At 39.3% G+C, this 13,793-nt stretch overlaps 1 protein-coding gene across 2 annotated transcripts in view; it reads left to right on the plus strand.

Moving 5' to 3' along the window:
* The window catches only part of med30 (mediator complex subunit 30), a 142,247-nt gene extending 128,727 nt beyond the window's left edge, over positions 1–13,520 (plus strand). For both annotated transcript variants that reach the window (XM_061982617.1, XM_061982618.1), the window contains exon 5: positions 12,571–13,520. In XM_061982617.1, coding sequence (XP_061838601.1) covers positions 12,571–12,666 — 96 coding nt within the window. In that variant the 3' untranslated portion in view covers positions 12,667–13,520. The remainder of the gene's footprint in view (positions 1–12,570) is intronic.
* The last annotated feature ends 273 nt before the right edge of the window (positions 13,521–13,793 follow it).

Genomic DNA, 13,793 nt, shown 5'->3' on the forward strand with positions numbered 1-13,793 from the left:
GAGAAGCGGTGTCATGGTGGAATCATGTATTCTTGCAAACACAATAACATTGGAAACTCACAATAATAATGACATTATGAGTGGAATATTATTTACCTGGATTTGCAGAAAAATATGTGTGATACAAGCAGTTATTTGCATATCAGCAAGCTCCCTATAATGAAGTTTTCGCTGTCTGTGTAATATTCCCTCTGATGAAAAAGTGGACTTTAAGTTTTTAAATTGAGGCAAATCTGTTAACCTGACTCTCAATGTCAATCAATCAATCAATCAATGTTTATTTATATAGCCCTAAATCACAAGTGTCTCAAAGGGCTGCACAAGCCACAACGACATCCTCGGTACAGAGCCCACATAAGGGCAAGGAAAAACTCACCCCAGTGGGACGTCGATGTGAATGACTATGAGAAACCTTGGAGAGGACCGCATATGTGGTATACATATGCGGTCGCATATACGCATATACGCATATGGCATACTCTCGCCAGATCCTTGAAGTTCGCTGAGCTCCACAAAAGGATCTGGGCTCGAGGGCAATGCAAACTCCTTCAAGATAGCAAAAAATAATGAACAGGATCGGCGGGCGGGATTTCATAGACGTAGTGACGTAGCGCCAAAGCGACTGTTTGATTCAAACAACAATGGCGGCACGCAGCGAGGAGTCCTGTGCTGACATTGCAACTCCATCCATCCATTTTCTACCGCTTTTTCCCTTTTGGGGTCGCGGGGGGCGCTGGAGCCTATCTCAGCTACAATCGGGCGGAAGGCGGGGTACACCCTGGACAAGTCGCCACCTCATCACAGGGCCAACACAGATAGACAGACAACATTCACACTCACATCCACACACTAGGGCCAATTTAGTGTTGCCAATCAACTTATCCCCAGGTGCATGTCTTTGGAGGTGGGAGGAAGCCGGAGTACCCGGAGGGAACCCACGCAGTCACGGGGAGGACATGCAAACTCCACACAGAAAGATCCCGAGCCCAGGATTGAACCCAATACTACTCAGGACCTTCGTATTGTGAGGCAGATGCACTAACCCCTCTGCCACCGTGAAGCATTGCAACTATTATTATTATTATTATTATTATTATTATTATTGCAACTGTTATGTCGAATCTATCGAATATCAATTCAGTAGTTTAGGAGCTGGGGGAGCAGTAGGTGTCGGGGCAAGGGGACACCATTTCGATGGAGTCGGCAACCTGTCCCGTTTATGTGCGACAGACACCTTTGCACTCTCTGATGTCGCTGTCGCCGAAGGAGATGACTGTTCAGAACTCGGTTCCTCTTCAGTTTTTTTACCATCTTTTAAAATCTATCAAGCGAAAGCACCGTAAGCATATTCGACACGATCTCTCCCGAAGGTTCAACAATTTCAAACCAAGTTCTGTTAGACGTTCGTCTATGCTTTTTTCATTGGCGACTTTGTGAAATATTTGTTTGCTGTTCCCAATGAAGCCTTTTATTCGCATATTTTCTTTGTACAAACAACATTGATCGTCTACTGACATTGCTGCGTTGTTTTAGTAAAAGTTTGTCTAACTTTTCGCTCTGTCGTTATCCAATATGTCGGCTGTTCTGTTTTGGATTTTCCATCGTCGCTCTCATCACCGTCACGGGTTGATTTCGATGTGAGTGGTTGAATGAGCATGTCAATCAAGATAACGGACAAGTGGTTTATCCAGTCACATCCAATTATTTTTTTTTACAAGGCCCCGCCTTCTGAAATACATCTCCTATTGAGAAGTCCCAGATCCTTGTGTGGAGCTCAGAGAACTACACGGATCCGGCAAGAGTCAGGTTACAAATCTGTTGCTTTATAAGTAGAGATTTTAAATGTGTTAAAATGTAATATCGTAAATTATCGGTATCGTTTTTTTTAAAAATGTTTTAATTTTTTTTAATTAAATCAACATAAAAAACACAAGATACACTTACAATTAGTGCACCAACCCAAAAAACCTTCCTCCCCCATTTACACTCATTCACACTCATTCACACAAAAGGGTTGTTTCGTTCTGTTATTTATATTCTGGTTCCTACATTATATATCAATATATATCAATACAGTCTGCAAGGGATACAGTCCGTAAGCACACATGATTGTGCGTGCTGCTGGTCCACTAATAGTACTAACCTTTAACAGTTAATTTTACAAATTTTCATTAATTACTAGTTTCAATGTAACTGTTTTTATATTGTTTTACTTTCTTTTTTATTCAAGAAAATGTTTTTAATTTATTTATCTTATTTTATTTTATAAAATGTTTTTAAAAGTACCTTGTCTTCACCATACCTGGTTGTCCAAATTAGGCATAATAATGTGTTAATTCCACGACTGTGTATATCGGTTGATATCGGTATCGGTAATTAAAGAGTTGGACAATATCGGAATATCGGATATCGGCAAAAAGCCATTATCAGACATCCCTATTTATAAGCCAAACTCATTAATTTATGCTTGAAATTCTTATGACAAGAATATCCGGTTATGCTTTACTTTCCAAAGCAATAAGAAAAGAACTGTTCAGTGATACAGAGCTCGTATTACTTTCAGAGAGTGAAAATAAAAAGGCTCAAAATACTATCTCAATGCTGCAGAAAATACATGGACGCGTTACTTCAAGAGCTGCTCATCAGGGTAGTGAGGCATGTCATGTATAATACACTCACATATGCACACACATACTTAGAGAATGAATGTCAAAGAGTGACGTGGCTAAGGTAAGTTCCAGGTGAAAGAACGTTCATGAAGCAGTGAGAGTCCTTCAGAAAGCGAGCGATAAACTGTAAGGCCTCCAAATGGTCCACTCAGGATTATCTTCAAGGACAATCAGCTAAACAGTTGATATTAAGGGAGCCGTGTGAAATCGATCGCTCAAGGTGTTATCTACGCTGCAAAAAGGGCCTGTAATTAGTCACGGCTAAAGGAGTGTTGCTCAAATACCGGGATCTTTATAGATTTCACTGCAGATACAGTAACTTCTGAGACACTAGGGAAAACGAAAACATCCCTCTTGGGGGTCCAATCTTAGTGTGTCTAGAGGTAAGAAAATAATATGTCTGGCGACTGCGGAAAACATTTTGAAATAAATGTTTCCTTTAATACACTATGTAGGTGAAGTTCCAAAGTATTTTCCTTATTTTCTTTAAGCTGCTTGAATTCACATTTCCCTCAATGAACCACTGCTCCCTCGTGCAGGGATCACTTCAGCAGCTCCAGACCATGATGCTTGCACCTCCAACCACCATTAACCATAAGACACAATTATCTTGTATCTTCATCCGAGTGAGAAGCTAAGTTGTAAGAGTTGTTGGCGCAGTCTTTTTAATAGACATTTTACTTCATCCTTTTATGTAGAAACTGCACATCTATTGATCTTGTAATGGCTGCTACTCAATAGAAGCTTGTAGCTAATCTACCTTCTTTTATCCTAGCAATAAGGTGGTTCACCTGTTCTCCAATGGTAAGCAGCTTCTTCTGAAGTTTGGCTTTTGTGCCAGAAGACTTAGATGGCGCACAACGTTTTGGATGACATTGAAAGACATGCAATTATTTTTAATTACAATTAAAATCAGACAAAACCCAATGGAAGTGTAACGTAGTAAGTTGAGTTTGAGTTCAGTTTGAGTTTATTTCGAACATGCAAGCATACAACATGATACATCACAATTTCCAGTTTCTCTTTTCAACATGTTCGATTAGGAGTAGGAAGAAGCAGAGCTTATTTAATCATACCCCTTTTCTTTTACATAACAGTTGCTAAAACTTTTGTTCACTTCCTGTTCTCAATTTATTCACAATATACTCCAGAAGTAATCACAATAAAAATAAATAAATAAATAATTGGTGAAGTAAGTTATATTTCATATGATGAGATGAGTAAGATTATTTTGAGAATGAATGAATGGATGGATGAAATAAATTCAGAATGTTTATCATGGTTCTTCTTCTCTGTACTTCGTAAACACTTTAAGTTTGAAGAGTTTCTTGAAGTGGATCATATTAGTACATTGTTTGATTGCTTTGCTTAATCCATTCCATAATTTAATTCCACATACAGATATACTGTAGGTCTTAAGTGTTGTACGTGCATACAAATGTTTTAAATTACATTTTTCTCTAAGATTATATTTCTCCTCTTTTTTTGAGAAGAATTGTTGTATAATTTTAGCTGTATGGAAATTCACTATGTCGTGGAATTTCAGTATCTTTGATTCAATAAATAAAGGATTTGAATGTTCTCTATATCCAACATTATGTGTTATTCTAACTGATCTTTTTTGTAACACCGTTAGTGAATGAAGTGTACTTTTGTAATTATTTTCCCATATTTCTACACAATAACTCAGATATGGTAACACTAGCGAGCAGTAGAGAATATGAAGTGATTTTTGGTCTAGAACATGTTTTGCTTTATTCATTATTGACGTGTTTCTTGCTACTTTATGTTGTATATTTTTTAAGTAAACCCACACAGTGGCCTAGTGGTTAGAGTGTCCGCCCTGAGATCGGTAGGTTGTGAGTTCAAACCCCGGCCGAGTCATACCAAAGACTATAAAAATGGGACCCATTACCTCCCTGCTTGGCACTCAGCATCAAGGGTTGGAATTGGGGGTTAAATCACCAAAATGATTCCCGGGCGCAGCCACCGCTGCTGCCCACTGTTCCCCTCACCTCCCAGGGGGTGATCAAGGGTGATGGGTCAAATGCAGAGAATAATCTCGCCACACCTAGTGTGTGTGTGACAATCATTGGTACTTTAACTTTAACTTTAACTTTAACACAGTTGCGAGGGAACACTGCAATTCCAAAAATAAACATACAATTCTTTGTCTTTTTTTGCAGCTCTGAGTGAATGTGAATAATTTAAAATAAGGCTGTCTGATTTTTCAGAAACACAAAAAAACCCCTCCTGTTTTTAATAAATATTTATTGCGTAAATCCTGTTATGGCTTCCAGTAAAACATTGCTGCCCAGCCACGGCCATAGCCGGCTTTCCCAATTGCTTGTATTCCGACACGTGACTTCTTCCCGGAAGTAAAAACCAGTGGTGGTCAATGAAGCTAAGATGGCTGTTGTACAGCAAGCAAAAAATAAAACTGTGCAATGGAATAGATCCCTATACAAAAAAAGATTTGTCATCCTTCCCGGTAAGGTCTATTCAGGTGTACTGGAGAGGAGGCTACGCCGGATAGTCAAACCTCGGATTCAGGAGGAACAGTGTGGTTTTCGTCCTGGTCGTGGAACTGTGGACCAGCTTTATACTCTCGGCAGGGTCCTTGAGGGTGCATGGGAGTTTGCCCAACCAGTCTACATGTGCTTTGTGGACTTGGAGAAGGCATTCGATCGTGTCCCTCGGGAAGTCCTGTGGGGAGTGCTCACAGAGAGTATGGGGTATCGGACTGTGTCTGATTGTGGCGGTCCGTTCCCTGTATGATCAGTGTCAGAGCTTGATCCGCATTGCCGGCAGTAAGTCGGACACGTTTCCAGTGAGGGTTGGACTCCGCCAAGGCTGCCCTTTGTCACCGGTTCTGTTCATAACTTTCATGGACAGAATTTCTAGGCGTAGTCAAGGCGTTGAGGGGATCCAGTTTGGTGGCTGCAGGATTAGGTCTCTGCTTTTTGCAGATGATGTGGTCCTGATGGCTTCATCTTCATCAACTATTATGCTCTATAAGTCATTCTACACGACAAAACAGATTTTAAAAAACTTGACCTACTTCTTTGTGTGTGGCCGGGTTAAGGAAATTGGTATAAAGACTCTCCCGGATAAATATGCATAGTTTTTGCCCAGGTAAGTTTGCATTTCATGATTTGTTGCTGTTGCACGCACCGTTTACGAGTAGCGTGTTTTCCCCGTTTTTATCAAAATATAATGTCAACATTGTGTATGTGCTGAAAGCTTCATTTATGATTGCTGCCTAAAAGCTAAACTCTTTTAGGCTTTGCTCACATTTGCTGTCTTTTATTTAGACTCGCCGAGTTGGTGCTTTTCGAAACACTCGAAACAAACATGTTTAAGATATATAAATAATATCAAGACAATACTTCAATGAGAAATAGTGAACAATAAAAGTATATCAAACAAACCTTTAGTCATCATCGAAGTCATCACTGCAAACTCATGCATTTTTCCACCATGCTCCCTTTCCCTTTCTCGTTGTTTCGTAAAATCTTGCACTTTTCCTCCCTTTTTAAATACCCCGCGAGGAACTGTGAAGAAACGTTTATCCTTTTTGCAATTTTAATGATTCGCACAGCCGAAAACAACACAAGCATAGGGCATTTTTTCTTTGAGAAAGGCTAAATGGCGCTGAGTACCCACCAAAAACAGAGCCAGGTTGACCACCACGTGTATTCATTAGGAGGGACGTGAGCCGGACGTGACGGCAGTAACATCCTAGCAACAGGCGGTGTCAGTGAATGCTAAGGAAGCACGAATATGGGTACAAAAAATTACCTCCATGTATCTCTTACAATGGAATGCAAGGTCCAATTAATATTTCTACAAAATGATAATCGCAAAAATGTAATCCCCCCCAGAAAAATTTAAAACAAAATCGACTGGTTTATTTGAATTAAATTTTTTTAAAAACAACAGAAAATTAAAAATCAAAAAGTTTTTTTTTGGTGTCGAACAGCAATAACATCTAAAAAACTGATTTTCATTTTATATTTCATATAACAACCCTCTAAATCCCTAGTGAACAGAAATGAAAAACAGCCCCAAACCGATGTTTTTTTCATATTCTGACACCGTACGTTTTTAGTTTCAAAATAAAAGCGGGAATACTTCGGTACTACCCATGTGCCTGGCGAAAATGTATTTGGAGCCCTACACAAATGATTTTAGACATGACACAACAAGGACTGACATTTACAGATATCTCTTCGCACATATCACACAAAAGTGGAGGCAAAAAGGGATTTGATCACGCAACATACAGCACTATAAAATAGTACCGTATTTTTCGGAGTATAAGTCGCTCCGGCCAAAAATGCATAATAAAGAAGGAAAAAAACATATATAAGTCGTACTGGAGCATAAGTCGCATTTTTTGGGGACATTCATTTGATAAAACCCAACACCAAGAATAGACATTTGAAAGGCAATTTAAAATAAATAAAGAATAGTGAACAACAAACAGGTTGAATAAGTGTACGTTATATGACGCATAAATAACCAACTGAGAACGTGCCTGGTATGTTAAAGGCCTACTGAAACCCACTACTACCGACCACGCAGTCTGATAGTTTATATATCAATGATGAAATCTTAACATTGCAACACATGGGTTAGCTTACTAAAGTGCAATTTTAAATTTCGTGCGAAACATCCTGCTAAAAACGTCTCGGTATGATGACGTCTGCGCGTGACGTCACGGATTGTAGAGGACATTTTGGGACAGCATGGTGGCCAGCTATTAAGTCGTCTGTTTTCATTGCAAAATTCTACAGTATTCTGGACATCTGTGTTGGTGAATCTTTTGCAATTTGTTCAATGAACAATGGAGACAGCAAAGAATAAAGCTGTAGGTGGGAAGCGGTGTATTGTGGGGGGCTGCAGCAACACAAACACAGCCGGTGTTTCATTGTTTACATTCCCGAAAGATGACAGTCAAGCTTTACCATTGGCCTGTGGAGAACTGGGACAACAGAGACTCTTACCAGGAGGACTTTGAGTTGGATACGCAGACACGGTACCGTGAGTACGCATGCAGCTGCGGCTTCCAAACATTTGATCGCTTGCCCGTACGTGCGTGCCGCTATGTGCATGTCACGTACGTAACTTTGGGGACTTTGGGGAAATATATGTGCTGTATGAACTTTGGGGAGGTGAACGGTACTTTGGGCTGTGGGATTGAGTGTGTTGTGCAGGTGTTGGAGTTGTATTGGCGGGTTATATGGACGGGAGGGGGGAGGTGTTTGTTATGCGGGATTAATTTGTGGCATATTAAATTAAAGCCTGGTTGTGTTGTGGCTAATAGAGTATATATATGTCTTGTGTTTATTTACTGTTTTAATCATTCCCAGCTGACTATCAGGTCCCACCCGCCTCTCACAGCATCTTCCCTATCTGAATCGCTCCCACTGCCCTCTAGTCCTTCACTCTCACTTTCCTCATCCACGAATCTTTCATCCTCGCTCAAATTAATGGGGAAATCGTCGCTTTCTCGGTCCGAATCGCTCTCGCTGCTGGTGGCCATGATTGTAAACAATGTGCGGATGTGAGGAGCTCCACAACCTGTGACGTCACGCGCATTTCGTCTGCTACTTCCAGTACAGGCAAGGCTTTTTTATCAGCGACCAAAAGTTGCGAACTTTATCGTCGGCGTTCTCTACTAAATCCTTTCAGCAAACATATGGCAATATTGCGAAATGATCAAGTATGACACATAGAATGGACCTGCTATCCCTGTTTAAATAAGACAATCGCATTTCAGTAGGCCTTTAACGTAACATATTATGGTAAGAGTCATTCAAATAACTATAACATATAGAACATGCTATACGTTTACCAAACAATCTGTCACTCCTAATCGCTAAATCCCATGAAATCTTATACGTCTAGTCTCTTACGTTAGTGAGCTAGATAATATTATTTGATATTTTACGGTAATGTGTTAATAATTTCATACATAAGTCACTCCTGAGTATAAGTCGCACCCCCGGCCAAACTATGAAAAAAACTGCGACTTAAAGTCCGAAAAATACGGTATTTTTGCTTACAGGCCAGTTTCTGATCCTTTCTTTAAAACTAATACTTCCGGTTTCTTTATCTTTACTTTTTTCTTTAATCCTCTTGGCCCCCTTGGGAGCATAGGGCGTCTACCATGGATCTCTACCTCACTCTCTTCCGCGCGATGGTCTTCGCTTCTTGCCAGGAGATCCCCATCTCGGTCAGTTCATCAAGAGTGGACCGCCTCCAGTTGAGTTTTGGTCTCCCTGGCTTCCTCTTGCCTTGAGGGTTATACTGTAGTCCAGGGCTTGTCTTGCTATGTTTCTCGGATCCTTCCTAAGTGTATGGCCGATCCATCCCCACTTTCTGCTTTTGATTTCATTTTGAATTTGCTCTTGGTTCATGCGTCTCCACAGGTCTACATTTGATATCTTGTTGGGCCACCAAATCCTCAGTATGTACCTGAGACAGTTGTTAATAAACACTTGTAGTTTATTGATGATTGATTTGGTGGTTTTCCAGGTTTCACAGCCATAAAGAAGGACAGATTTTACATTTGTATTGAAGATTCTGATTTTGGTGTTTCTGGAGAGCTGGGAAGAAGGCATGTCTTGCTTTGCTGATGCGCAGCTCGACATCTTTATCAGCTCCTTTGTCTCCGGGTTTGGAATATAAAAAAAACATATTTTTTGGTCTGTTTTTCAGTTTCTATTGATGTGTGTAGAGATTTCAGTAGATTTCAGTCCTTGTTGTGCCTAAAATCCTTTTGTTGTACGGCTAAGACATTTTAGCCAGAGTCACAAGCACACTGGCACCGTAGTAACTATTCACACTTTTACTTTGAATCAAATGTTGGTTTTATGAAATATAAAATCAAAATCATTTTTTTAGATGTAATTATTGCTCTTCGACACCAAAAAATATATTTTTTTCAATTTTCTTTTTTGCATTTTAAAATGAAATTCGAATTAACCATCCATCCATTTTCTACCGCTTGTCCCTTTTGGGGTCGCGGGGGGTGCTGGAGCCTATATCAGCTGCACTCGGGCGGAAGGCGGCGTACACCCTGGACAAGTCGCTACCTTATCGCAGGGCCAATACAGATAGACAGACAACATTCACACTCACATTCACAAACTAGGGCCAATTTAGTGTTGCCAATCAACCTATCCAATTGTTTTTAATTTTTCAATTTCCATGCTTGAAGAGAAAATGTAATGACCAAAACCTACAGCAACCCACGCACCTCCCTTCTCCTCGTCCTCCTGCCAATAATCGGTACTTGCTCGCTCTATTTAGAATGGAGTAAAATTATTGACGTGATGAAAATCCAGGGAACTTTGTAAACATGTCAAAGCGATCTTAACTGTCAGGAAAGAAAACAAAGAAAAGAGGAGGAAAAACGTGCAGAAAGTCAGTCATGAAGTAAGTCATGAAATATAGCATCAGTTATTTCGCACAGTGTGCTGTTAAAGGGGAACATTATCACCAGACCTATGTAAGCGTCAATATATACCTTGATGTTGCAGAAAAAAGACCATATATTTTTTTAACCGATTTCCGAACTCTAAATGGGTGCATTTTGGCGAATTAAATGGCTTTCTAATATTCGCTCTCGGAGCGATGACGTCACGTTGTGACGTCACATCGGGAAGCAATCCGCCATTTTCTCAAACACCGAGTCAAATCAGCTCTGTTATTTTCCGTTTTTTCGACTGTTTTTCTAACCTTGGAGACATCATGCCTCGCTATAGCTTGCTGTTTCCGCCATGTTTGTTTGTGTTGGCTTCACTATGTGACGTCACAGGAAAATGGACGGGTGGTTAAAATCAGGCACTTTGAAGCTTTTTTTAGGGATATTGCGTGATGGGTAAAATTTTGAAAAAAACTTCGAAAAATATAATAAGCCACTGGGAACTGATTTTTAATGGTTTTAACCATTCTGAAATTGTGATAATGTTCCCCTTTAAGTTGATAGCTAGCTTGTGTCGAAGCGATTGGCCTCAACATAGTATGCTAATCAGTAATACATAAGTTTTATATTTCTGTAGTTGGGCGACATGGGAAGTCTTTACTATTATGGATCATTTGTAGAGATTAAACCGACTCGGCAGGTGTTTACATTGGCCTAATCAACACTTTTATTTGTTGTATTTGCATCTGGTTAGCTAGCTAACATACAAATTATTACACATTGTATTATTTTCATACTTATTACCTTGACATTCCCACATGCCATAATAAAATGCAGTTTACTGCTTCTTTGCATCCATTGTAATGACAATTTATTTGTATATACATATCAGAAAAATACTTTGGTATGCAGCATAACGAACTATATGTATGTGTTTTCATTAATGTTTTCATTATTGTGTGAATGCTTTGAAGCATTCACACAATAATATGGTTCTCTACACCAAAATTCATCTATTATTATTCAACAACTTCTTCTTCTCCAGATTTTGGCGCTCATTTTTCATCCGATTCAAACCGTTCCAACTTCAAACTGTTCAGCCTATTCGGGAATCGCGAGCTTTCCCTTAACAAATTCCAAAAATTCCCTGATTTCCCAGCATTACAGGTTTTCCCATTCAAAATGAATTGGCCATTTTTCAAACATCCACCATTTCCACATTTTTCAACCGATTCAAACCATTGCACCTTCAACACATTCCACCATTCTGGAAATTCACACTACCTTTTTCCAAGTTCAAAAAAATTCCAGGATTTTCCAGAATTCCTGGTTTGCCTTATTTCCACCCTTTTTTCTGGCGACGACTCCTTCCGCATTTTTCAACCCACTTCAACCGTTCCACCGTCAAAACATTCCTCTTAATTAGGACAAAAAACAAAGTTGTTTTTTGAACTGGACAAATTCACGGTTTTCCCAAAATTCCAGGAATTCCTTAATACCATTTCTCAATTCAACATGTTACTACTTCAACATTTCTCGACCGATTTGAAAAATTTCAGCACCAACCATTTCAACTTATTCAAACCATTTAAGTTTTTTACCATTTTAAAAAAATTCCTGCTTTTCCCGAAATTCCCAAGTTTTTTGGAAATTCCCAAAGTTCCACAATTCCCACATTTTTCATCTAGGGGGGTTACCCACATATGCGGTCTTCTCCAAGGTTTCTCATAGTCATTCACATCGACGTCCCACTGGGGTGAGTTTTTCTTTGCCCTTATGTGGGCTCTGTACCGAGGATGTCGTTGTGGCTTGTGCATCCCTTTGAGACACTTGTGATTTAGGGCTATATAAATAAACATTGATTGATTGATTGATTGAAACTGTTCCAACTTTAAAATATTCAGCCTGTTAAGGAATTGTGTGCTCTACTTCAACAATTCAAAAAAAAACCCCAGGATTTCAGTTCAACTTCAGCATTGGAGCATTCACACGCAATTCCTTCAGGAATTGCCTCATCTAGTTCTAATATGATAGCTGTAATAACTCTTAAGATGCACTTTTGAGATATTTAAGTCCAGCCTCTGCAAATGATGGGTAATAGAAATGGCATTTAATTTTTCATATAAGTGTATGTAAGTCGCCATATAAAATGTCAATCTAGGATGCCTTATTGGGTTGAGCACACTGGCCTCAAGAAAAGAAACACAGAGGTAGAAAATAAGTATCAAAATATTCAAAATCCTCATCAAAATCGGGTCATTCCTGTGCCAGTTGAGCATTTTTGTTGCAAATCGCTTGCAGTATATAGTGAAAGACTTTCATGGTATGTTGTTTTATGGCTGACTTTTATAGTATCATATATTACAACTGCCGCTTCATCTGGCCGGGTGGCATTTTGTCTTATAATTAGTCCAGACGATAAAAAAGCATCTAAATCATTTGGAATTGTTTTCTTTCTTCCAACAGAAATTGAAGCAGAAGAACCAGCAGCTGAAGCAGATTATGGATCAACTGCGCAACCTCATCTGGGAAATCAACTCCATGTTGGCCGTCAGAAGCTGAACACCACACACATGCACTCACACCCTGAGGATACCTGGTCATGTGAAGGCACCACAGACTTGCTGAAGCAGCAGTTTGGTAAAGAAGTGACGACTTTGGCAGTATTGACTTATTTCCTGAGAAAGAAAGTGGAAAAATGAAGACACGGTGAACGGGGGTGAGTAGCAGGCAACCTACTAAAAACGTGTTCAGAAAATGGTCTGTCTACCTCGATAGTAAGCATTTCAATCAGCATTCTAACTTATCATAAAAGTGAATGTATAAGCTTTATCTATTTTGTAGCTCATACAGCGTTAATATATGTAGAGACATAGTTAATTTAATCTTCTTGTTCTTTACGTTGGAATATTCCTATAACAAATATACAGTAAATGTGGCGATTGACCCGAGTATAAGACTTTATTAGCCCCCATTTAAATTCACATAATTGTGTGGTGAAGTGTGAACACAATCCATCGAGCTTTAGTGCGCACCAAGAAGCTTGAGAGATGGGTCTCGGTCTGATTGCAAATGAACTCTAGTGCGGTTTACTTATGCTCAATTCAGAATGTAAACGTAGACCAAGGACATGGAACAATGTTAAAACTACAGCAAAGCGCATGCATAAATGATAAATCTATACCTTTGAATATAAGACGACTCATCTTTTTCAGACTGTTTTCCAGGGGAAAGTACCCTCTTATTTTCGGGTCAATATGGTAATTCATGGTTCAGCTCCTGAAATGTGGATGTTTTTCCATGTTTTTTCTGACAATGAAAAAGATGACATTACTAAATCAAATAGATTTATCTATTTTATTCAAATAGATAAATACATTTGTAAGGGTGATCATTTTGGTACACAATAGTGATGCAAATCACTCGGGAAGATGTAATGACGTAATAGTTGAATTTGCATAATTGGCCATGACGCATTTGCAACAAGTGAGTAAAACATGAAATATGCTTAATGAATATACAAATGAACTGTTATCGGTCGTTTTTTTGTTTTTTGAAGTGTCACAAACAAATTGAGTGCCTTCTTATGCACTCGCCGGTCGTTGAGAAGAGCGATACTGTATAAGCTTACATACCAGAGTCTCCAAAAATCAGCAAGGGAGAGGAATAGCATATAGCTCAGTATTGGC

This window comes from Nerophis lumbriciformis, linkage group LG21 (assembly GCF_033978685.3).
Source record: "Nerophis lumbriciformis linkage group LG21, RoL_Nlum_v2.1, whole genome shotgun sequence".
Classification (NCBI taxonomy): domain Eukaryota; kingdom Metazoa; phylum Chordata; class Actinopteri; order Syngnathiformes; family Syngnathidae; genus Nerophis; species Nerophis lumbriciformis.